The sequence below is a fragment of the Anabrus simplex genome, chromosome 1, assembly GCF_040414725.1.
Source record: "Anabrus simplex isolate iqAnaSimp1 chromosome 1, ASM4041472v1, whole genome shotgun sequence".
NCBI lineage: Eukaryota > Metazoa > Arthropoda > Insecta > Orthoptera > Tettigoniidae > Anabrus > Anabrus simplex.
In genome coordinates, this window is record NC_090265.1 from 329,094,660 (window position 1) to 329,119,943 (window position 25,284).

General features: G+C 38.4%; 1 protein-coding gene across 1 annotated transcript in view; it reads left to right on the forward strand.

The window, feature by feature from the left end:
* The window catches only part of LOC136856759 (uncharacterized), a 674,434-nt gene extending 669,953 nt beyond the window's left edge, over window positions 1-4,481 (forward strand). The window contains exon 40 of the mRNA XM_068224954.1: window positions 119-4,481. Within this exon, the coding sequence (XP_068081055.1) occupies window positions 119-264 (146 nt within the window). The 3' untranslated portion in view covers window positions 265-4,481. The remainder of the gene's footprint in view (window positions 1-118) is intronic.
* The last annotated feature ends 20,803 nt before the right edge of the window (window positions 4,482-25,284 follow it).

Below are 25,284 nucleotides of genomic sequence, written 5' to 3' on the forward strand. Positions count from 1 at the left end.
ATAATAAGAGAAAAATATGTTTTAGAAATAACCTAAATTTTAATGAACCAATCTTCAAACTGTTAATGATGACCTATTTTATATCGGTTTGCTTAAATGCACATTGTATATGTTGCAGATTGTCGACGAGGGCAGTCATTGGTGGTATGGGCAATCTCGGAAGGTCGACAGGCAGCACGGGAAGTGGATGCATTCCTTACAGGCCAGTCTACACTTCCAGGGCCTGGTGGCATCATTACTCTGCTAAAAAGTCAGAAAGGGTAAACTACTTGAGGAAGAACTTGAGTAAATCTGATTGTAGCACAGATAACTAAATGTGTATAGTAGATATCTGCTGTTGTGTTAAACAGTTATTGCGACTTTTCAATATACTATGAGGAATAGTTTGTTACACCCATACAAGAGTTATGAATAGAATGTTGACCTGGTGTAGATCAACATATATTTGTGAACAAATGTTGCTATCTTAGTAGCATATGTAACTATGAAGTTTTGTGCTATAGTGTTAAACATGTCTGGTTTGAGATCTGAACATTGACAACTTAACTCGATTATTCTTATTTGGCATCAGAACTGCATACAGGTACAGATGTAGAATATATGGTGTGTGGCAAAAGGAAGTATTCTTGTATAACATAGTGAAAAGGCTAGTATTTTGTAAAAAGAAAAGGAAGTTTATGTACAGTTGATCCTGTAATTATTTCTCTTAGAGATAAAGGTTGATTGCTCGATGGGTGCGATAAATTGGGGCAAGTCTACAATGGAGAAGATGAAAGAAACTGTTGTATAATATTAGAAATATATCTATTTTAAATATTTTGATAATCATTTCATGATATTTTAGACAAAGTTTCCTTAATGTTGTTGTGAATAAATGGTTGTATAATTTGAGCATTAATTAAAACATTTTGTTATTGCGTTTTCTTCTCTTTATGTATTCAGATATTGTAAGCTTAATGCTATAAGCAGAAATTAAATATAGCATATATACCACAATTTATGTAAAGTAAAGTTCATGTTACTCAAGTAATTTGGTGTAATACTGTTACTTGAAAGTGAATAATGTTCATGTAATTCTCCTTTGTGTAATGTGAACAGAGTTCCTTGTTTATGTGTCCAGTGCTGAATATTTACACAAATTATCAAATATATTTGGCCTCCAGTTTCTGTTAGATTTTTCATTTCACTGCTGATTATGCAAAATGCAGTACTGTAAAAATGTTTGTTGTACAAGAAGTCTTTTGTTGATTCCTGATACTTGAAAGTTTGTTCCACTGGTGGTTTATCATAGAACATTTTATCAGGTTTGTCACTACCTCATTTTCGTTAACATAAGCTCCCTTTTAGACAAGGAAATTGGCAGTACAAGAATGGCATTAAAAGTAGGCATGTGACATAGCATTTATTTATATAGCGTAGAACATACGTGACACTTTGCTGAAGATGAAAGGAAATATAGTTTTACTTTTAATTTTGTTTGAATTTCATGTCATCGTGCAGTAGCATAGTTTGGTTGTTTACCAGGATATTTTCTTGAATGAACCAAAATGGAATATCTTCAAGAATTATTGCAAAATGAAATATATACTACAGTTTATTAGTTTTTAAGTATAGCACATAATAATTGTTTGTAAAATATGACAGATGTGAGTAGTTGTTTCAAATTGAAACAACTGTTCAAATATTCTGATTTACATCAAGGATTAAATTGTGAATATATCTGGCATTTGTGAATATTTTTGAGAATTTACATAATATGAGGATTGAGTTACTCAGATACATCATGCTATGTAGAAAAATGGATGAAAAGGCATGGAGAGATGAAACTAATCTGTCTTTGAAGAATAGTCTTTCATATGAAACAGGAGTTAGTGCCAAGTGAAGTGTTTTCATCATTCATTCATCAATATGGCCATCTGTGGGCAAAGTTTACACAATCTGCTTGCCCTTCTGTCATGCAGTCTTTGACTTTTCCTTTCGTGCTCTTCTACAGAGATGTTCAGTGGCTTGGCCAGTGACTTTTCAGGTGCATCCCTCATTCCCGCTACCTTTTTCCTAAATAGTTCTGTCCTGTATCTCTTCCTTTTTGGCATCTTCTTCTGTTAGGTCTTTCTGCACCTGTGCAAGTCACCCAGACTGTGTTTTTCACTCATCTTGCAGAAGGAGTACTCTGTTGGCCAACCTCTCTTGATTCATTCTTTTAATTTGTGCATGAAAGATCTGTCATAATGTTTTTGATTGTTTTATAGAGTTCCTGGATCTGACTTGGAAAGTATGTTGGTTCTTTTGCAGCTTGTTTTGTACAAAATATTTTTTGAAGGAATCTTTTTTCTCTTTTTCCAAAGACTGAGTTTGCCACCCATGTCTGTGTTTCTGCTCTACGAAGTAATTTTTTTATTTGTCTTGAATGGAGATGGGTTGTAGGTGTCATGGCATAGTGTGAAGGCCATCTCCATCTTCCTTGCCCTCACTTGTAATGCTTCCTTTTCATTGGTAGTGAGAATTTCGAGAATTTCTAAGAGGTATTTAAATTTATGAACATGATGGAAGTCCCCGAATTGAGTTGCAATTCTGTCCGTGCCATCTGCTTTGAGTCTACGAGTACTGTTGTTTTCAAAGGAAATTCTTAATCCTGTTTTGGCTGCGTAGTTCTTCCACTTGCTTCCTGGCTGTTTGAGGGTTATCTGTTATCAGAATGATGTCATCTGCAAAGGCCAGGCAGTCCAATATGAGGGCATTTTTCCCACAGTCTATCTTTACCCCATTTTGAGTTTCATGATCTCCATTCCCTGATGACCTCTTCTACAGTTCCTTACTGCATCATCATTATAAATGAAAAATTTAGTTATATTCCTCATATTCTGCATTTAGCTTTGTCCTCATATTCTGCATTTAGCTTTGCACGATTTCTTTATAGTAAGAAAGTAAGTTTATATGTTTACAGTTTCAGTAGATTAATTTTTCATGAAAACTAATTTTGATATAGGTATATGTTTAAAATTCTCATGAATTCCAGATGTATGTAGTACCTGATGATGTAAGATTTTCTAAATACAGTGGAACCTCAGTTCATTGTTTTCGGCAGGATCGTGAAGAAAACCTGAAGGGTGCAGGGAAGATAATGGATGTGGGGAATTACCAGTTATGAAGCAATTGCAAACTTGCTACTTGAAAATAAAGCACATATAGACTCACTTAAAATATGTAATGATAAATAATGTAATAAAATAAAAAAGTATTACAGTACACATTTTATACCTTCACACTTCTTGCAAAGAATTATGATACTTTTAAAATCTTTTAGAAAATTCCTTAATAGACATTTGTTTTTTGACCTGATTACGTTTCACATGGAACAATTCACTTTCAAATATTCCAAATAGTTTGCTGCTTACTGCCGTCAATATAAGTGTAAATGTAAGCTTGAAGTGTTTTGAATGCACTCAGAGCTTCAGTAAAGTTTGGTGGTTGTTTGACTTAGGTCTTCATCTTGCTGTTCCACAACTCACTTTCTTCAGCTGACTCAGTGACATTGTCACACAATTGCTCTACACTGAGAGCAGAACATGTGGAAACCCTGTCTTGTAATGCCTCCTTTTCATTTCCATTCATAGTAAGAATTTCTCCCAGGTACTTAAATTTATGAATGCGGTGAAAGTCCCCAAATTGACACATACATATCAAATTCTACATTGTTCATGCCCAACTTTTCCCAGTCATCACACAGAAGTCCCTCATCAACAAATGTTTCAATATATTCTATGCTTTCATTGTATCCATGCTTCCAGAAATGGTTATGGATTGTGACTGGCGAGATCTGATGCCAAGCAGATGTTACAAACTTAATTGCCTGCAGGACATCCATTTTCATTTCTGCTCTTTTCATTGTCTGAGAGAGACAGCCCTTTGCACTACCTGCTTTCTGCAGCATCGCTTGAAGCACTTCATAATACCTGCATCTGATGGTTTGTAAGCCACTAGTGGTATTTGGGGAAAAGAAACAAAATCTTAGTTACGATGGAATGAAAAGTCCTTTGGATGGGCATCACAGTTGTCTATAAACAGTTATCTTCATCCCGTGAGTATTGGAAATGTTCTCGGGACTGCAAATTATGAATGATAGATCTAGAAAAACGATAAATCTGGGAATGATTGAGGTTCCAATGTACTAAATATACATTTTGAAATTAATTTAGATGAAACTGCTCACATGAATGAAACATGAATTTCCTCTGTGGAGAGGTTTGTTATAGATCTATGGGGTGTTACTACATTTTTCACATCTAAAATGCACTTACATATTCTTTTTAGCTATTTTATGTAGCTAGATGATGCAGTATTTAAATATTTTGTATTGTATCAATTTTGAACTTGAGTTATATAAAGGTGAATTGTATGTATATAAAAATGGTTAAACTGTAAATATCAAATTGCATTTTGTTTGAAATAATAAATGCTATAAGGGAAATCCTGTTTAATTATTTGAGAAAATTATTTATATACTTGTATTTACTTGTATAATTTATCAATTTTGTGCACTTATAAAGTGCATGGCTTTATTATTGAAAGAAAAATGAAAATGAAACAAAATATTTAAGATAGGCATGTGCGACATGAATTACTTACTGTGCAGTAAAATGTAGAAGAAAACTGTTTGAGCATCCTGTGGAAGGTGACTCATGACTCGTTGATAAAAAAGAAAGTAAAGGCAAATTGTAGTGCAGCACTATGACATAGCACAATTTACCGATTGTAACTTGAGCACATTTTAAAGAATAAATGCGTAAACTTATTTGTGTTAGTGGAGTCCCATATTGCCACTTAATGGCTACATCTTAAAATAATTGATTGCGAATTAATTCTTTTGTCATGCATAGTAAACATTATGTACATTGAATTATTACTATCATATCTGTTAGGTCTGCATTGTTTTATTATTTATCATTCACTATTATTATCTAAATATATGGTCTTGATTTCAGTCGAAGACTGGACCAAGAATGGAATGATGCCCCACCTAACTCGGAGTATTTGAATTGCACCGACTGGAGAGGTCTGTCAGTAGTAATCCCACCAACAGTGTTTGCTTGGAAATGCTTGCAAACAGACCCAAACATTTTTCTCTCGCCAGATGTAAAATCTTTCATTTCTTTCCCAACTTTTTCAAGTTTTTGTTCGGATCCATTGCATGAATAATATTCTATAACTAGTATGAGTAAGAAGAAACCAACAAACATATATGAGGCTTGAGGAATTAATAATTAGCACACAGTATGCACACACAGTTTTTTGATAGCAAAGTACGCTGATGAAGTTCTCTCACTACTGTTTTAAACGGACTAGGATAGTAACTGCGCCACCGGGCGAGTTGGCCGTGCGCATAGAGGCGCGCGGCTGTGAGCTTGCATCCGGGAGATAGTAGGTTCGAATCTCGCTATCGGCAGCCCTGAATATGGTTTTCCGTGGTTTCCCATTTTCACACCAGACAAATGCTGGGGCTGTACCTTCATTAAGGCCACGGCCGCTTCCTTCCAACTCCTAGGCCTTTCCTATCCCATCGTCGTCATAAGACCTATCTGTGTCGGTGCGACGTTAAGACCCTAGCAAAAAAAAAAAAGTAACTGCGCCCATGTGGTCAAGACATCTAAGGAGTAAGTATGGCAGCTCCACATTGGCAACACCATTGCCATAACTCTTGCTGACAGCAGGTATGAAACGCATGTTGCGTTGTCCCTCTCCTATCACGTGACAACACCGTAGCCACAGTCACTCTCACCTGTGTCTTCCCCTGGCCTGTACCCTCTCTTCCGCTTTAGTTTGTTCAAAAGGTGGCCTGGAGTATAGCACAATATAAAATTCACATAGTGACAGACCGACTAGATCCTACACATGATCATCCAATAAAGGAAAAAGGCTACAAAGAATCTTGTACTATATAAACATTGGACTCAAGATAAACATCATGAGCATAAGTGCACATCCATAACTCATCAGTTGCTCTTGTGAGCCTCAGCATTACCTGGTCTAGTAATACGGTTGTGTAAACACAACTCATCCTATGAGAACGTTGCAGAGAAAAGAATGTACAATTCAAAAAAAGGAAATAAACCTTCAGCACACACTATAGCAGAGGTGCTCAGCTGGGCGCCCGTCGAGGCGTGACGTAAATGCAGGGAGCTTGTGTAACAAGCATACTTCACAGTGAAGTGAGAGGGCGAACTCACTTTGCAGGGAAGGGAAGGAGCATTGATGTTCACTTGTGATTACAAAGCTCTCCTCGACTACTCAGTGAAATTCCGATTGGGGTGCGGTATTTAAAACAGTGTTAAAATCGAAAAGAAAAAAAACCTTTTCAAGATATTCCGGATTGATTGATACTGCACTTGATATAAAGAGTCAGTTTTATTTTCTTTTATTTATTCATTAAAAGAAAACTTGACATGTTATAATTTTTTTGTTACAATCTACAAAGGTACAGGTACGGGTATAAGCTAAGATTTACAATTCCTTGGATGGACATGACAGTATTTCCATTTTAACTCTTTCCCGCGGGTTGCGTAGTAAAATGTACTGGAATCGCACATTGTCTGCTGTAGGTTGCGTAGTAAAGCGTACTAGACTTTCAAACAGACTTCCTCTGTCATCTGTCTGCTAAACATATAACTTCTTGGAACCAGTGAATTCCCTACGCTTCCTAGATACAACTAGCATGCACAAAATCCTAAAATAAAGTGTTCTTTCATAGGTTTTATTAGATAGAACAGACAGCTGAGTGAATGTAAACACATTGCAGCAACATGGCTGCATATAACCAGTTGAGTGCAGAGGATATATGTTACAAATTAGATTAATATGTTGACGAATGCAATAGTAGTGAGTTTAAAGTTGTAGGTATGATGATAATTAAAATGGTGTGGGAAGCAGTTGGGACAGAAAATGAATCTGAGGGAAATCTAAATACGGCAGGGGACAGGAAATGTTCATTCAGGTACCATCTCCTTTTAAAATATTAGGCCTACTAGTACAAAACTTAACTGGAGAATTAAAAATGATAATTAATTGTTTCAGACTATGGGCCTCTACGTAGTTACGTAATATTCCAACTAATGTCAATTTATCTTCCAATCCCATTCAGTGAGAAATTGTTTATAATTTGTTTGTCCGAGAGTAAGTATGATTTGCTATCTAAATATTTTCATCCGACTGATCCCGAAAATGAAATAAGTTTGGGGGATTCAGGGTGAACTCCTGCGTTCTCTGTATTACCAAGAAAATAAGAGCCCAATTAGCTTGAGCAATTCAGACCGACACTTTATTATGCACCATATTGGATGCTTCTTGAAGTATCATTCTGAACAGGGGTTGGTGGGGGAGGGAAGGGGTGGCTGCGTGTAATTAGGTAATCTCATTGTATCATTTTAGAATAACTATAGTGTCTTTTCCATTATTACAAAATTTGAAAGCAATATCTTAAGTGGTATTTACAGAATAAATTATTTAGTGAAGGTACTATACAACTATACCTGACAAGCCAATTATTACTCTAGGTTTCACCAGACAGTGAGTCAAAGATAGTCCGTGGGAAAGGGTTACACAGAAGTAAAATTCCTGTTATTCATTAAGCAACAAGTAATATAATTACAAAATCCAACAAGTTTACTGCTTGATTTTGCACAGTGTTGTAGTGTTGTGCGACTTTCTCTATTTACTGAATTTCTGAAAATACTTACTTACTTACTTACTTACTTACTCCTCAGTGCTACAGACCTTGTAGGGCCTTGGCCTCTCTGACGATTGTAGCCCAATCTTCACGATCTTCTGCACGCCTCCTCCATCTTCTTATTCCCATCTTTCTTTAATCCTCCTCCACATCATCCAGCCATCTTTTCCGGGGTCTTCCTTTCCATCTTCTACCACCTGAATTTCCCTTATAGATCTTCTTGACAGCCCTATTATCTGGCATTCTCTCCACGTGTCCCAACCACCTTAATCTGTTGCTTTTTATTTCGGTTACGATACTTGGATGTCCATAGAGTTCTTCCAATCCTTTGTTTTTCCTTATTCTCCACAATTCCCCTTCCTTCACCGGGCCAAAAATCTTTCTCAGTATTTTTCTCTCCCATCTGTTCAACAGTTCATCTACTTTGGTCATTGTCCATTTTTCAGAGCCATAAGTTACCACTGGTCGTAATACTGTTCGATAGACTGTCAACTTTAATCTTCTACCAAGGCTGCGTGATCTAAACACTTTAAATAAAGCTAAGTAAGCCCTATTGCCCGCAGCAATCCTCGCTTTTATTTCCTCTTTCATGTCGTTATCTTTTGTCACCAGCACTCCTAAATACTTAAACTTTTCACATCTCTCGTAGTTAATCCCGTTTAATTTTATGCACTTGTCTTCCCTAACTACGGTCCTTCTAGATGCAAACAGGTAATGAGTTTTGGCATTATTCACTCTTAGGCCCATTTCACCTCCTTCCTTTTCTAATCTATCCAGTCCTTCCTCTAGGTCTTTCAGTCTTCTAGACAGCATCTCATCATCAGCATAAGCCAGATTCTGTGTTACACGGTGGCCTTTCTCATCACACGCTCCAAAACCACATTGAAGAGCAGGGTAGATAACGCATCCCCTTGCAGCAAACCTTGGTTTACTTCAAAGTCTTTAGTAAGATTTCCTTCTATTTTAACCATGCATTTAGTACCTGTTAGTGTCATTTGTACCAGTCTTATCAATTTAGTTGGGAACTCCATGTCCATCATTGTTTGATACAGTTTCCTTCTCTTCACACTATCATAAGCCTGCCGAAAATCCACAAACAGCTGATGCACATCCACATTATATTCATAGCATTTCTCCATTATTTGCCTGACAGTGAAGATGTGATCTGTTGTTGATCTACCCTGTCGAAAGCCACTTTGGTAGTCTCCTAGTATCTGCTCAACCAGTGGAGTGAGTCTCATAGACAAAACCTTGGCTAAGACCTTATAAACCACACTAAGCAAAGATATACCTCTATAATTTTCACAATTTGCTTTATCTTTCTTCTTATGAATTGGGCAAGTAATTGCTAAGCTCCAATGCTCTGGCATTTGTTCTGTTTCCCAAACTTACACAATTAGTTGGTGAACAAGTTGCGTCAACTGTTCACCCCGTATTTAACCATCTCAGCTGAAATGTTATCACTTCCTGGAGCCTTATTATTCTTCAAGTACTTAATTGCCGTCCTCGCTTCTTCTATAGATGGTACAGGCACTGGTTTTAAATGTAGGCTAGGATCCTGCCAAGGCTGCCCATCCTCTTCTTCCAATCTCACCGTCTCCGCAGCCACATTCAACAGTTCACTAAAGTATTCCGCCCATTGGTCAAGAATCCGGTCTCTTCCCCCAATCATGTTTCCTTCTTTATCTCTACAGAATACAGCATGTGGTTGAAAACCTTTCTGTACGTCCTTTATTTTCCCATAGAACTTCTGTACTTCTTGCATATCATATTGTTCCTCCAAATCTGTAATCCATTTCCTCTCTGCCTCTCTCTTCTTTCTCCTACAAATTCTGTCTGCCTCTTTCCTCTTCTTCCTAAATTCTTCTACATATGTTGTTGTTTTCCTGCTAAACATTTTCTTCCTTGCTTCATTTCTTTCCTCAACTGCTCTTCTGCAATCATCATCAAACCATCCTTGCCTTTCGGTCTTTACCTCCACTCCTAGTACTTCATCCGCAGTTTCCTGCAATGCATTCCTCAATAAAATCCACTTTCCTTCGATGTTTTCCACTGCCCAGCTTTGTTGTTTAGCCTCCAATTTCTTCTCCATCCTGCATTCATATAGTTGTGCAGTTTCTTTATCTTTCAATTTTGAGACCATATATCTCCTTGGAGCTTTCCCTTTCTTAGCAGATCTGTAAGTTGCAATACGTTGCCTGTATTTTACCCGTACAAAGTAATGGTCCGAATCACAATCGGCTCCCCTACAACTGTCAACTTGTATGTCAGACGCATGTCTACTATCGATTACTACATGGTCTATTTGATTAAAGGTGACACCATCTGGTGAACACCAAGTGGCTTTCTGTATATTCTTTCTCTGAAACCATGTACTCTTCACCACCATCGAGTTTACCATGGCAAAATCAATTAGCCTCTGTCCATTATCATTTGACTAATCATGCAAACTTTCTTTCCCAACTGTCTCCCTATAGGCTGCTTCTTTACCTACTTTAGCGTTGAGATCTCCAAGTATGATTTTTACATCTTGTCTTGGGATGCATTCTATTTCTTGTTCCAATTGTCCATAGAACATATCTTTCTCTTCATCCTCAGTCTCTTCTGTAGGTGCATACACACACACAAGGGTGATATTGAAAAAATGGGCCTTCATCCTTAGAGTGCATATTCTTTCATTTACAGGTTTAAAATTCAAAACTGCTGACTTATATCTGTCATCCACTAGGAAGCCTGTGCCACCTATTGTACCTCTGGCCCCGCCACTATGCAGAACTGTATATCTACCACTTCTAAAAACACCATTTCCTTTCCATCTGACTTCCTGAATTGCTGCTATTCCAATATTATATTTCTCCATTTCTTGTTTTAGATTGTTTAGGGCTCCTGGTTTATTCAGGGTTCGTACATTCCAGGTTGCTACATACATATCATATTTCCGTTTGCATCTTCCATTTCCTCACGTGGGTCGTTTACCATTATCATCAGTCCGGCTATTCTTGTTTGTGAGTTTCGTAACGAGTTTTTTCCGATATAGGGTTGTTAGCCCCATGATCAACCCTCAACCTGGAGGACCAGGGTATTCCTCTTAGTCTGGCCTATCACCTTTGACCTGTCCGGCTTGGGTGGCCCTACCAGGAGCTTATGCTCCCGCCGGCATAGCTCTCAGGATCACTTAGGCACGCAAGCTCCCACATCGCGACAAGATGAAGATACCAGTGTGGGAGAATTTCTGAAAATAGTATTTAAAATTTAACAGACGTACAGTGATAATAGCAAGCCTCTAAATGGCGAGAGGGAGTTTCATCACGAGTGAGGACATAGATACCATATTTACTCGTTATTACACCCCCTCGCGTATTAGAACCCCCCACCCCTCCCTCCGGCATTTTGGGACAAAGAACTTGGAAAAAATAAATCTCGGATACAAGACCCCCCCCAATGTAATTTGTCAGAGAAGAAAGATTCTGGTTTGAAGCGGGTACAAGCCTTACTGCAGCTCCGATGACATCACACAAATTTGTGAACACTCTTGTCCATACGACCCGCGCAATGAAAACACGTGTCAAAGTCATGCGATACATCTGTGTTTCGTAGTTAAGAAATGTCACCTCCGTAGCATAGGCCTACTGCAGCTCTGATGACTTACAAATAGGTGAATAGTTTCGTGTCAGACCTACCCAATTAAAGCACACGTCAGTCATGCTATATGTCTTTTTTTTTTGTAGTTAAAAATGTCCCCCCAGCATAGTGGTTAGCACAGTTAGCTGCCTTCTTGGGGGCCTGAGTTTGATTCCCGGTACTGTATTGCCAGAGATTTAAGAATGGCAGAAGAGTTGATATGTGGTAAAAATGGTACATGCAGTTAAGAAATATTCACGGTTGTTGCTATTAATATAGCAGATAAAATCATTAACAAGGTGATCGTTTAATATCTCGTAACTCGGGCTAATGTAGCCTACATAATCTTTGGAGAGAAGTAGATTTAAAATTCGATAAAAGCAATCCAATCATAACGATTGTTTTACTCGCCAACGTACCTAAATAATAATAATAATAATAATAATAATAATAATAATAATAATAATAATAATAATAACGGTATTGATTTTACGTCCCCACTAACTACTTTAATGATTTTTGGAGACTCCAAATAGACCATACTATGCGTTAATAAAAAAATCATGGGGGCAACGAACGTGCAAAATTAAACATGATGATGATAAAACGCATTACCGCCACACCTGTAGATATCCATAAATGCGACCAGCTTTCCTGTTATTTTTATTCTTTCCATCGTGGAACTTCGATACTATCTGGGCATTTAGTAGCATACCTAACCTAAACAATGCGGTCTCTTTTATTTCATTTACAGTTGTCTAGGTAAATCCTGATGTGATAAATGTAGAGAACAAGCATGAGATATACTTAAAAAATAAAGGTCTGGCTTTCAATAGCTGCAGTTATCCAAAGAATGCTTCCAATCGCTATGTATTACATTTGGAAATACAACTCGTAACATACGCTAGTTACCAGCTGGTGGGGTTGGCACGCCTTTTTACAGCACGGTTTTTATTCAGAAGGGGTAGCTTCTGCTACACATATCGGTACACCAACTAATAACATAGTCCATCTCCAGAAACCATTTGCAAATAGATTCTCACTGTTTGGACTCTATAGTCGAGTACAAAACTATTTTTTAAGTTGCAAAAGGATGGGATCTCGAATACTTGTGATTGCCGTGAAGATGACGTCATTTGGAATGATGACACACTGTTTGCAGGGAAATTGGCGGCACAAATGAAAGCAATGATCAGGTTTACTGTGTGGTAGGCCTACTGCTTAACTGACAGACACAAATGACTCCCATTACATTCTTCTGTATTAATATTACATAATACATACAATACACATATTCATTTTCTCTGCGGGATCGAGTATGAAATGAGACGAATCTTTGTAGTGAGTTTTTACGACCGCATGCCCTTCCTGACGTCAACCTGATCAGAGGAGCTAATGAGATGAAACAAATGACTTAATATAAGAGTAACGTAAACTGATTATACCTAGGTATTTACTTTATATGTAGGCCAAAAAGTCATGTGTTCACCATTTATTCTTTTCAAATTTAGAAATACTGCCTTCCAACAAAATAACTAGTAAAATTTAGAATACATTTGTGAGTTCGTTAGAGAATTGTGTCGAATGTTAACTTGTACAATTTATTGCTCTTTATAGCCTAGAAATCATGTGTTCACAGCACATAATTTGAGGTTATCACATATTGGACCCTCCCCCCTACTTTTTTTGGCTGTAAATGTGAAAAAAAAATGGGTCTAATATGCAAGTATTATCCAAGATTAAAGTACAACACATTGTAAATACAGATAGATAATATACAGTATGCCTTCAAATAACTAACCTAACTGATGTTATTCGCAGTAAGCATGATTGGATTGTTGCTGAGTTTATCAGATAATTTAAACCCAAACAACCACAAGCCACAGCTTACCTGCCTTAACTCCATATTAGATTAGAAATGTTTCTATAGTACCTCTTAAAATTTAATAGCAAAAATTCTAATTCATTACATACATTATAAAAATATTTGAGGTCGTAGGCTTAACTCTGTATTGTATCCGGTCAAAATAGATAATCTGCAATGAATGTAAATAACTTATTTCTTACAATGTAAATTGAAAATAACGTGGATTTCTGCCCTCTTTCTTTCATTATTTTCTGCCTCCATTTCAAATTCGGGTATTACCGCAGTGATCAAGAGTGATTGGGAGAACTTCGCCTAACCTTCACGGTCTCTGAGGTAGTCGCCACGTCACTGTGCTTGAATAGCATACACTGTGCTCATCGCCTGCCCACTTACAGTGCTGGGCGCCCTCAGGACGGAATGCCTAGCGTGAGCACCTGTGCTCTAAAGTGACTCATCCTAATAGACACCCATCCTACGACATGGAGGAATTCCGGGCTGTAGTGAGATGGAGAAGTGAGCAAATACACAATAGAAAGGCTCAGCAGCTGATCAAGGAAAATTTTTAGTTAGTCTAGGATAGGGTTTCCCAAACTTTGTGTCCAAAGCCCCCTTGGCATATCTTATGCGTGTTCAAGGACCACCCTAGCCACAGAACGTACAGTACTAGTTAATTCAATAAACAGAAGACAGAATTTTGTAATGTTATCATAATTTTCTTATAATATAGGCCTTATATTTAATTCATTTTAAACTTGAAAGTTTAATTTAGTTTCACTTATATAAACATACTTCCTACAAGCATAAAAATTATAAAACAATGTATTTATTTTTTATTGATTTATTTACAGTAAGACTCGTTCGTGGTCCTCTCTTACAACCAGATGATAAGAAACAAAATTTAAACATTTGCAGATTAATTTACCAGAAATGAAATGCCATATGGCTTTTAGTGCCAGGAGTGTCCGAGGACAAGTTTGGCTCGCCAGATGCAGGTCTTTTTTATTTGACTCCCGTAGGCGACCTGCATGTTGTGATGAGGATGAAATGATGGTGACACATACACCCAGCCCTCGTACCAGTGAAATTATAACCAATTATGGTTAAAATTCTCGACCCAGCCGGGAATGGAACCCGGGACTCCTGTGACCAAAGGCCAGCACGCTAACGATTTAGCCATGGAGCCAGACAATTTATCAGAATATAAGATTGATGATAAAAACTTAATACTCGAAAACACTACTATAAGAATTGCCGAGGTTGACAAACAATTTAATACAGAATGACTAGAGTGACCACCAAAATTCTTTGAAATTCCATGTTTAAACTTACTGCCGCACACATGATTAAAAGTACGACAATTATCACTCTTAAAATTACGTAGCCTGGAAGAACAAGAAGAAGAGAGAGATGAGATAATTAAGGATGTATAAAGGTGTGCACAACTCGAAGTCGGTCAGCAATCTCAATTCTTTCAACAGACATGTAAATCAGCTGGGTGAAAGATAACGGGCGTGAACTTGACCTGGTTCATGACATGGCCTTGAAAAAGCAACAGGTGACTGCACACACTTTCAAATACTAGAACAAAACAAATACACACAGACTGAAGAAATTTAAACTTAATTATGCCTACAGAAATTTACCACTGGAAGGTGTAGAAATAAACTTTAATAGGACACACGTAATGTGATAAAATAGCTTGAACACAATGCTAACTTTGTTAGCAGAAGGCTCACCATCAATGAAAAATTTAATAAAACAAAAATAGTAGAACAAACATGGAATTGTGGCAAATGACTCGCCTACACCTCATTAGCCATAACCAAATGGTTCAGGCATGATAAAACAGCAATCTCAAAATCCTTGACCAACTTTTGTTTCATCTTGCAAAACTATATGAAAATCAAAATACCAATGGAAATTATCAAGGAATTTTACTTTCATGACTGCAAAATAATATTTTTAAACCACTGAATGTTTTGAATTTCAAAAAGAAAAAGAAGAAAAACATTTCAGAATGGTGGATAAAAGATTAAATTGTAGGACTTGTGTAGGATTTTACAGACATCTGGTGCCCCTACACTAGTTTGAAGTAAACTGATTTACATTGATGAAACTGAGTGGAAGAAAAGAGGCAATAAACTCAAAGCTAACAGTCACAGTAAGGATTACAGTGTCAGTAGAGGCATAGCTTTTACCGTGGACTTGTTGGAATGTTTTATTGAACTATGGTCAAATTTTGCTGAAGTAGAAAATAGGAACATGAACACTTTCAATTTTATATTGCAGAAGTACATAAATAGTTGTAGACACTTCATAAGATTGTTTGGGAGAACATACTAAATTACATCCTATATTTTGTATTAAACAGCTCTGTATCTCTCCCACAAGTAGTGCTTAACTCTTCCTTTGAATGTTGCCAGAGTTGGCACGGTTTTTACCTGTACAGAGAGCAGTGGCGTATGTTGGATCAACACGTGGGTTACCACTAGACTTAGGTTACCCATTTTCGATAGTTGATTTTAGTGAACGTTAAGCCTTAGTTTTTTGAGCCACTGGAGTAGCCTGCTTTGTTGCCTTGGCCTCTGCCACTGCCAGTACTGATTAGTGGATATGATAGCCTAGTGTTAAGCAAATTGAAGTCCTTAGCAATTTGAAGCCTGGCTTTGATGCTAAATGGATAGAATGCTTGTCTTTGGTTCGATGGCCCTGGTTCAATTCTTGGAATCAAACTCCTCATACTCTTTAATTCCCCCGGCTTTGAGACTGTGTTTATGATGTCTTTGCCATTCATTTCATCCTCATTAAGTCACCAACAAGCCTTTCCAGAGGCTATGCACTATTGTTGTTGTTGTTGTTGTTATTATTATTATTATTATTATTATTATCATCATCCAATTAAAATGTAGAATTTTACAGCATTACCAGTGGTCATACCCTTTGTTCACTGATTTATTAGCTTCCTTGGTGGTGGTGTCTGACCTATGATCATGGGTTCAATTCCAAACAACTAAAGAGAACTCTAAACCTGAAAGATTGCATTAGCAGTTCTGCGTATAAAAAGAAAATTATATTACTCCTATATAGGTCCTGCATTGTCATCCTACAAGGTTGTATAAGTAGACGGGGAATGAAATACCAGCACTCTGTTATCTATATAATTAAGTCAGAAGTATAAGGTCAGGAAGTACATATGATGAGGAACACATGGACTCTGGGATTGTCGCACTGTGTTGTAGTGGTCTGGAGGGGATCATCATGCTGTGTTGTTGTGGTCAGGAGGGAAGTTAGTAGGGGTCCATGAATAATGTGGTCGTGACTTCCATGTTCCTTGGAAGAATTTCTAAGCTTACTTTTGGCAGCGGACATTCACATGCTTTGCCATGATAAAAGCCAATGAAACTTGGCTGAAAGCTTGGATTTTTTGTTAAGACTCATTAATATAAAGTGGCTTTAATCCAGATATAATATTTATTCATTTTAATAGAATCCCATGATTCTGTTTCACTGTGTGTGTGTGTGTGTGTGTGTGTGTGTGTGTGTGTGTGTGTGTGTGTGTGTGCATATATATGGTAAATTATCTCTTATTCACAGATAAACCAAATCCAAATTACACTTCTACTCGTTTGAAGTTCTCATCAAATCATTATCACAGTATTCGATCTGGTTGCTCTCTCACCATATCTTTACACTATATACTACCTAAAACTGCTCTTTCTCAATCTCTGGTCCCCCCCTCCCCCACAACCCCATGGCACTACAGCTGTTGAATGGCCTTGGCCTACCAAGCGACCACTGCTCAGTTCGAAGGCCTGCAGATTACGACGTGTCATGTGGTCAGCATTACGAATCTTCTTGGCCGTTATTCTTGGCTTTCTAGACTGGGGCCGCTACCTCACGGTCAGATAGCCCCTCAATTCTAATCACGTAGGCTGAGTGGACCTCGAACTAGCTCTCGGTTCCAGATAAAAATCCCTGACCTGGCCGGGAATCGAACCCGGGGCCTCTGGGTAAGAGGCAGGCACGCTACCCCTACACCACGGAAATCTCTGTTATCAGGTCATGGAATTATTTCCCTGTCAACATTAGGGACGTAACTTCCCTGAAGAAATTTCAGGTGGAAATCTGAAGGTACTTACTTGATTCATCAAACTAACCAGTGAGATTAGCGAGGTATGTGTGAATGAATGGCCAAATATTGTTGTTCTTAGACTATAATTACATATTTTGGTTAGTTTTGGAATTATAGTAAATGGTCAAATATTATACATAGTGTTACGAATAACACTGTCTGTTTTATCAGTAATTTATTTCAGGATGATCCAATAAATGCACACACAATTCTATTCAACCATGAATGACCACTCACTAATTGCTGTCTATTTACAAGCGTCCATTTTTTACACAAAACAGGAAGTCCCAGCACATTGGAATTATTTGAGAGGGCTCTAATCCTATTCACAGGCGTGTCTTTCTTTCACTTCTCCCAATCCAATCACTCCATATAGCAGATGCGTGCAGACAGCTAGATTTGAATACAAGCTATTGACTACACACCACATGATGACTATTCCTTTGTTCGACTTCAGTGATTTACACAGTCACATGCAGTGAGAAACTAAACAGCAACAGTTCAACAGTGCTAATTAGCAGGACAGTATTCCTCACAAAAGGACCATTAATACTGTTCCATTACACTCACAATAGCTGCTCCAGTCGGTGACCTTACATCGATCCACAGTCTACAGAAGAAAGCTGGGCTGAGTGGCTCGGATGGTTGAGGCGCTGGCCTTCTGACCCCAACTTGGCACGTTTGATCCTGGCTCTTAAAAAAAAAAAAAAAAAAAAAAAGCTATTTGTTTGGGGCATCGACGTATATTTTGCCCCCACTTGCACCATGTGATATGAATCTGCATGTAATTGGAATGGAGGAAGTGTAAGAGTGTTGAATGTGAGGAAAGAACATTAAGGACGACACAAACACCCAGTCCCCAGGCCAGGGATATTAATCATTTAAAATTAAAAACCCCTGACCCAGCCGGGAATCGAACACGGGGCCGCCAGGTGACAGGCAGACACGTTGCCCCCTATACCGCGGGGCCGGACTCGATCCTGGCTTAGTCCGGTGGTATTTGAAGGTGCTTGAAGACATCAGCCTTGTGCCGGTAGATTTACTGGCACGTAAAAGAACTCCTGCAGGACAAAATTCCGACACCTTGGCGTCTCCGAAAATCGTAAAAGTAGTTAGTAGGATGTAAAGCAAATAACATTATTATTATTATTATTATTATTATTATTATTATTATTATTATTATTAGTCTACAGAAGTACACACACACACACTTGGTACTCTAAGGCAGTGGCCTACACAGTCTTCTGTCCCGTATGCCATCTTCAGTCCTGCTACTCACTCGACACTGACACAACAACAACCACAACAACTTCTTGTTCAGACTCCGATGAGACACTAGTGACAGCCAACACCGTTATCACCCATAGCCTGGCCACCAAACCCCAACACACAGTCGAATTCAGACTCCAGCACTGAGACCAATACGGAGTCCCTCACTGACTAACACTGACTTACTGTCTGCGACTGGCCTCCTTTTTAGAGCTGAAGTGTTATGTAACAGCATATTCACGATGTGGCTAGAGACGGAACATTCTTATTGCATCTCCCAGAGACTCGCGGGGAAAACAGCTGAAGAGAATAATACCTGGTGAGGCCCCCCTTCGAGAGCTGATCATCCTGATTAGTTATCTTCTCAACTGTTCCTCAGTATGGTACCTATCGGGTTCTACGTACCACCTTCGCCTTGTATCTTGGCCTCCACCGTACTCGGTAGCTGACATCATTCAATCCCCTCAGAACGTAGTAAGTGTCTTTCCATGTCTCCTGGAGCTTGTGAGACGAGCCTCCCTTTCTTACGGGGTTATATAGCCACCCTAGGTCGTTCTCGTTATTTCTGATGGTGTCCACTCGTTGCCTGTACAGCGCCTTCAATTGGTCGCTCTTTATGCTCGAATTTTTCTGGACAGTAGTATGTAGATCCTCTGGTCTCCTTGTCAGATCCAGGCAGTACTAATTGGTTGGGGCAGGGTGGTCCTCAGGTTGGCTGAGTGCTAAATCCACTGGAAGGCACAGGCTCTTTCACATGGTGTCGAGACCAGGGTAAGGTGACTACCCCCATCCCCATGCGTTTCCATCCAGGCTTCACGGCTCCAGTTTCTTTCGAACTCCATGGTGGTCATTCGGCAGGGAACTTCATGCTCAGCCTCCATCCTAGAATATAACTTGCAGCCTTCTGGACAAGGTCTCCAGGAGAGATTGTCGATCTGCGGAACATGCTTTATTTTGTGCAGACTCTTGTCAATCTTTCTCTATCAGTCACCCAATTTCTTTTGGCGATCTTCCATCTTCTTCTGGTCTTTGGACTTTTGGCCATCCTCCTCCTTATTCTGGATGTCTTCAGTCCTCTTTCGGCTGCCTTCGATCTCATTCTGGCTGTCTTCTTTCTTCTTCTGACTGTCTTTGGTCTTCTCCTGGTGGTCCTCCATCTTCTTCTGGTCATCATCAGTCTTCTTTTGGCCATCTTCTGTCTTCTCCTTGTGGTTTTCTTCCATCTTCAGTCTTCTCTTGGTTGTCTTCCTCCACCTTCTTGCTGTCTTCTCTTGGTTGTCTTCCTCCATTTTTTGACCGTCTTTAATTTCCTTTATCATCCACTCCTTGCTTTCTACTATCCGCTACTGGCTTTTATCCATCTTATAGCCTTCTTCCATCTACTTACAGCCTTCTTCGAACTTATCCATTTTCTGGCCTTTTTCATTCTTCTTTTATCTCCTTTTGATTTTCTTCCATCTTCTCACCCATCTTCACCATCTTGTCCTCCATCTTCATCATCATATCAAAGAGCACATTTAACTGAGTCTCTATTTTCATATGGCCTCTGATCTCAACTGGCATGCATTAACACAAGATGAAAACGTACAGATTTATGCGTGTGTGTGTGTGTATTCACTAAAGTTCTGGAACTTTCCCGACTACAGTCGAAACCTGCAGTATCTGATATTCTGATTCACGCTGATTGCAGTGATGTATCACACTTGGGACTATTCCAACTTTTGACACCACTGTTTTATTACTCTGAATTTATTGGGTCATCTTGAAATAAGTTAAACACACACAAAATTCTCTTCAGTCATGAATGACCACTCGCTGATTGCTGTCTATTTACAAGTCTCTGTTCTTTACACACAGCAGGCAGTCCTGGCTCGTTGGAATTACCTGAGAGGGCTATAATCCTATTCACAGGCTCACCTTACTTTCAGTTCTCCCAGTCCACCCACCCCAAACAGCAAATGAGTGCAGACAGCTAGATATGAACACAGGCTACTGGCTACACACCACACGATGACAGTTCTGTGGTTCACACAGTCACATGCACTGAAAAACTAAAGAGCAACAGTTCATCAGTGCTAAACAGCAGGATAGTACTTACAAAAGACACCATTAACACTGTTCCAATTGCATGTGCTCACACACACACAAGCACGCTCCCTCTCTAAGCCAGTACATAGTCTTCTATCCCGTATGCAGTCTTCAGTCCAGTTACTCACTGGACACCCCGATGCAACAACCACCACAACTTCTCGTTCAGACTTCGATGGAACACTAGCAACCCCAACACACTGACTCCATCATGGAGTCCAACACTGACTGACTGTCCGCGGCTAGCCTCTTTTTTATAGCTCGGGTGATGTGTTACGGCATATTCACGATGTGGCTAGAGGCAGAACATTCTCGTTGCATCTCCCAGAGACTCACAGGGAAACCAGCCGAAGGGAACAATATACTGAAAGGCCGGCTGGGAACTCCCTGGTCATGTGACTCACTAGCCCCTTCCAGATAGTATCAAAAGGGGCTACCACAGGACTTGCATGTAACAATAGTCATGTATTAGGATTAATTTTAGAATTATTTAAATGTTCAAATCTTATTGTACTTATACTATAATGATTGTATTAGGATTAGTTTTAGAATTATTGCTCTTCTGATTTTAATAATTTGTGCATTGTTATTCTTTTTTGGATATTTATCATATTATGTAATAAGTGGTTAAGTTCACCGTGGGTGGGGGAGGTAGGATAATACCCACAGTATCCCCTGCCTGTTGTAAGAGGTGACCAGGGGCTCTTAACTTAGGAATATGGGTTGGGGACCATGGACCCTTAGGCTGAGTTTTGACATTGCTTCCACTTACTTGTGTCAGCCTCCTCTCTTTCATCTATCCTATCTGACCTCCCTTAGTCAACATTTGTTCTTTTCTGACCCTGGTGGTACTAGGTGTTGAGGTCTAGGGAGTCTTTCATTTTTACGCCCTTCTTGGCCCTAGTCTTTCTTCGACTGATACTTTCATTTTTCGAAGTGTCTGACTCGTTCCGTTTTTCTCTCTAATTAGTGTTAATAGAGAAGTATTTCCTCTTAAAACATAATCACCACCAGTAGAACTAAGTGGTTAAGTATAACTAAGGACCTAGATCCCTAATTTTGTCACCGATCAAGATTCTATCTGTGTATGATTATAGTTTGGACTATGAAGTTAAAGGGCATAAGGCATATAGTCCTTCAAGTTTAGATTTTATTTTTGATTTCAATTGAATTACAATTGCCATTTTAACTTCTAATTGGAAAAGCCCCTCACCTTAAATTTAATTCAGTTTGATTTAATGATTTTGTGTACAATGTACAGTGTTTTATTCATATATGATTGAACTATACTGATGTAATAAAAAATATGATGATATAAAGAAGCCTTTAAACAAAGCAAAACATGTCTGCTTAGGTAAATCTTTAATGGTACTGATTGGCTGTAAGAATGTCTCCATTTTCTAAGGTGCATATTGTATGTGAGTATGAAAATTTGGCAGAATGCTGTTAGGTTTCTCTTCCAGGTGCTTATCATATTTGTGTAAATTTTTCATCACTCAGCTATACATTTCATTTCACTTCTTTGACAACTATTTAAACCATTCTTCTTCTTGGCCGTTTCTTGGTTATCTGGGTTCAGCTCTTTTGTATAGATTTAGCTCAGTTTTATGGCCAGATGCCTTACCTGATTCAAACCCTATAAGAAGGGATGTATTCACTGTTGTGTATTTCTATGATAGTTTGCATTGTGATGTGTTGTATGTAAATGAAGATGTGTATTAAGATGAAGTCAAACACCCAGCCCTTGAGCTAGAGGAAGTTATTTAAACTATTATTTATTTATTTATTTATTTATTTATTTATTTATTTATTTATTTATTTATTTATTTATTTATTTATTAATCTTTGTGTATTGAGCATTTATACATTGTTTAGAGAGACCTTTTGTGTCAATTAATTTGGAAAATTATTGTGTGTTGACTTGACAGAAGCCAAATTACTTTATTTACTAACCTGGAAATAATGAAAGGTACAGCATTCAAAGGAACCTTACTAAATTACTAGTATCCAGACAGCAAGTTAAGCACTCTATTAACCCTCCGTCGGCCGCGCTCTGATTTCGATACGATAAGTCGCACGGCATCTAGGAGGCGCCATTGTGTTCTTAGTTTTAAAAATACATTTCCTGTAGACATGTTTGGATAATACTTGAGTTAAATAATGTTGACATTCCTTTTACTCTTATTTCCATTGTTAACAGCACCAATAAAGTCCTGCAGATTGTTTTGTCTCCTTTGAAATATTACAAGAATACTCAGTGTCATATCTCTTAGGTAGTCTTTATTTCACATACAATAATATACCCGACAATAAGAACTATAGCATGATATACCATAACCTTGTTCACAGAATTTGAAGTAATAATAATGTTAAAACAGGAAAGTATGCAATGTATTACAAAACTAAAGAAAAAATACAGAATGAACTGTTCATCTTTCCTTTTATTTTCCCTAGTCCAGATTTTTGAAGCATTCATGACATATCATTCTTCTGTGTTCCAGGCAGAAATGTTTCTTACACTCCTTGCAGCTGTGCCTTGTCATTCTAGAGATCCTTTTCGGTTTAGCAAGCTTTTGAGTGTCACATTGTTACTTTTCAGCAAGTGGAGGAAGGGTAGTTCCAGTGGCTATTGCTTCTTTGTCTTGCTCTGCAGGTCAGTACTTTTCAAGTTGGTAATGCAGTGTTGAATGGAGACCTGTTGGATTCATGCTCCTTTGCCTAATTTCTTCTGACACCAACTGCTCAGAGAATGTTCTCAGAAACAGTCTCCTCCTACTGGCATTCATTCCGTTCCCAATAGCCAGTACTTGAGCATTCATGCCAGCTACATTCAGCATAGCAAAGAAAATAACTAGTGGCCAACGTGTGGTTTTTTGAGCTACGTTGTAACTCCCACACATTTTATCCACGACATCTACTCCACCCTTTGTCCCGTTGTAGCATGTCATAATTATTATAGGTTTGGCATTTTCTCCAGTTTCATCGTCAGTCGAGTCGTCGTCTAAATGATGACTGAAAATGAGCATAGGAGCATAGGAGACTGAAGTGGAATGTTCATTGAAACCAAACATTGATGATTACTGTCCTTAGTTTCACATTCGTAAGCTCAGCTGGCAGACATCCTTTATTCTTTCTAATGATGCCGACAAAAGATAATCTCTTTTTCTTGAAGTCAACTATCAAGTTCAAGTCTGTGAACAAATTATCTGCCATAATATTATGACCTGTGTTATAGATAGGCTGTGCCAACTGCTTAGCAACATTTGATGGCTTATTACTGATATGAAACGGTCCCTCTGGCTGTATCCCTAGGTAAATTTCCATTTATGACAATAGAAAGTTTTTGCATCCACTAGGGCATATATTTTTATGCCATATGTGGCTGGTTTTGATGCGATATACTGCTTGAACCGGCATCTTCCACAAAAGATTTCAAGCTTTTCATCTATTGTTATGAACGCCCTAAGGGAATAGTTCTTCTTACAGTTGTCAACAAATGATTGAAATACTTCCTGGATAGCTGCCAAGTTGTCTAACTTCTTACGCTCCCCTCTTGTAACACTGTCGTCAAAATGAAAACAATGAAGCAAAAGTTTAAAATGCCTCAAATTCATAACATGACAGAATTTTTCCACTCCATTGTTGTCCGTGCCCCAACAAGTCCTCCAGCGTTATTTTGTTGACATGTAAAGTACCAGCAAATAAAAAAGTCCTAAAAATGCCTTTATTTCAATAATATCAGTCACTTTTGCATCTCTTTCCCTTTAAAAATGTCTTTTTACATGTTCTATATACTGATTTGTATATCAAACAACATTATGCAACATTTCGTCAGTTATAAATGAATTCCAACACTCACCTTCATCTTTTACGTAACGTGCATCACCAATAACTCCTGGCAGTTTGATGAGCAAATTACGTGGGGGTGTTTTCTTCCTACGATTAGATTCAGGGTGCTTACCCCATTTTGTGTTTCCATCCTTCCCTGCATAAAACAGGATGTCCCTGAGAAGAGTTCAATCTTCTGCTCCACTTTTCTCAGTATCGGAGTTGTCTTCTCTGCTCTCAGCCGGAAGATCTTCAGCATCAGTATCACTGTCCTCTTCATTCTATTGCTCTTCCTTAAAATTATCATCAGTAAGTAAACTATGCATTAATTTCAAATCACTATGATTGTTTAAATCGAAAAACTAACGGTTACCGACCATACTAAAAACACGGAAAGTTTAGGTCGCGTGGCATCCCCTAGGCGCCCAACGTTCAGTGTTCCAACACTAATGTTATCAACAATGACAACTTCTGAACTGTACTGTAAGACACTGGCAGCTATGAAGATACTGTGAGTGCAGTTTCACCAGACGCATGTGTTGTCTAGTAGGGCGCGAAAAACTAGCGCTGGCGCCTTCTGGATACGGTGCGACCGACGGAGGGTTAAACTAACATTCCAACTTAAAGAGCTACATATGGTATGTGCAAGGCAAATTTGTGTAACCAAGCAAGTGTATGATATTCAGATGGTATTCAGTGCACAAAGATGGAAATTGTGAGAAAAACCAAGGTACAGAACAAGAATCTAGCAATAGGTAT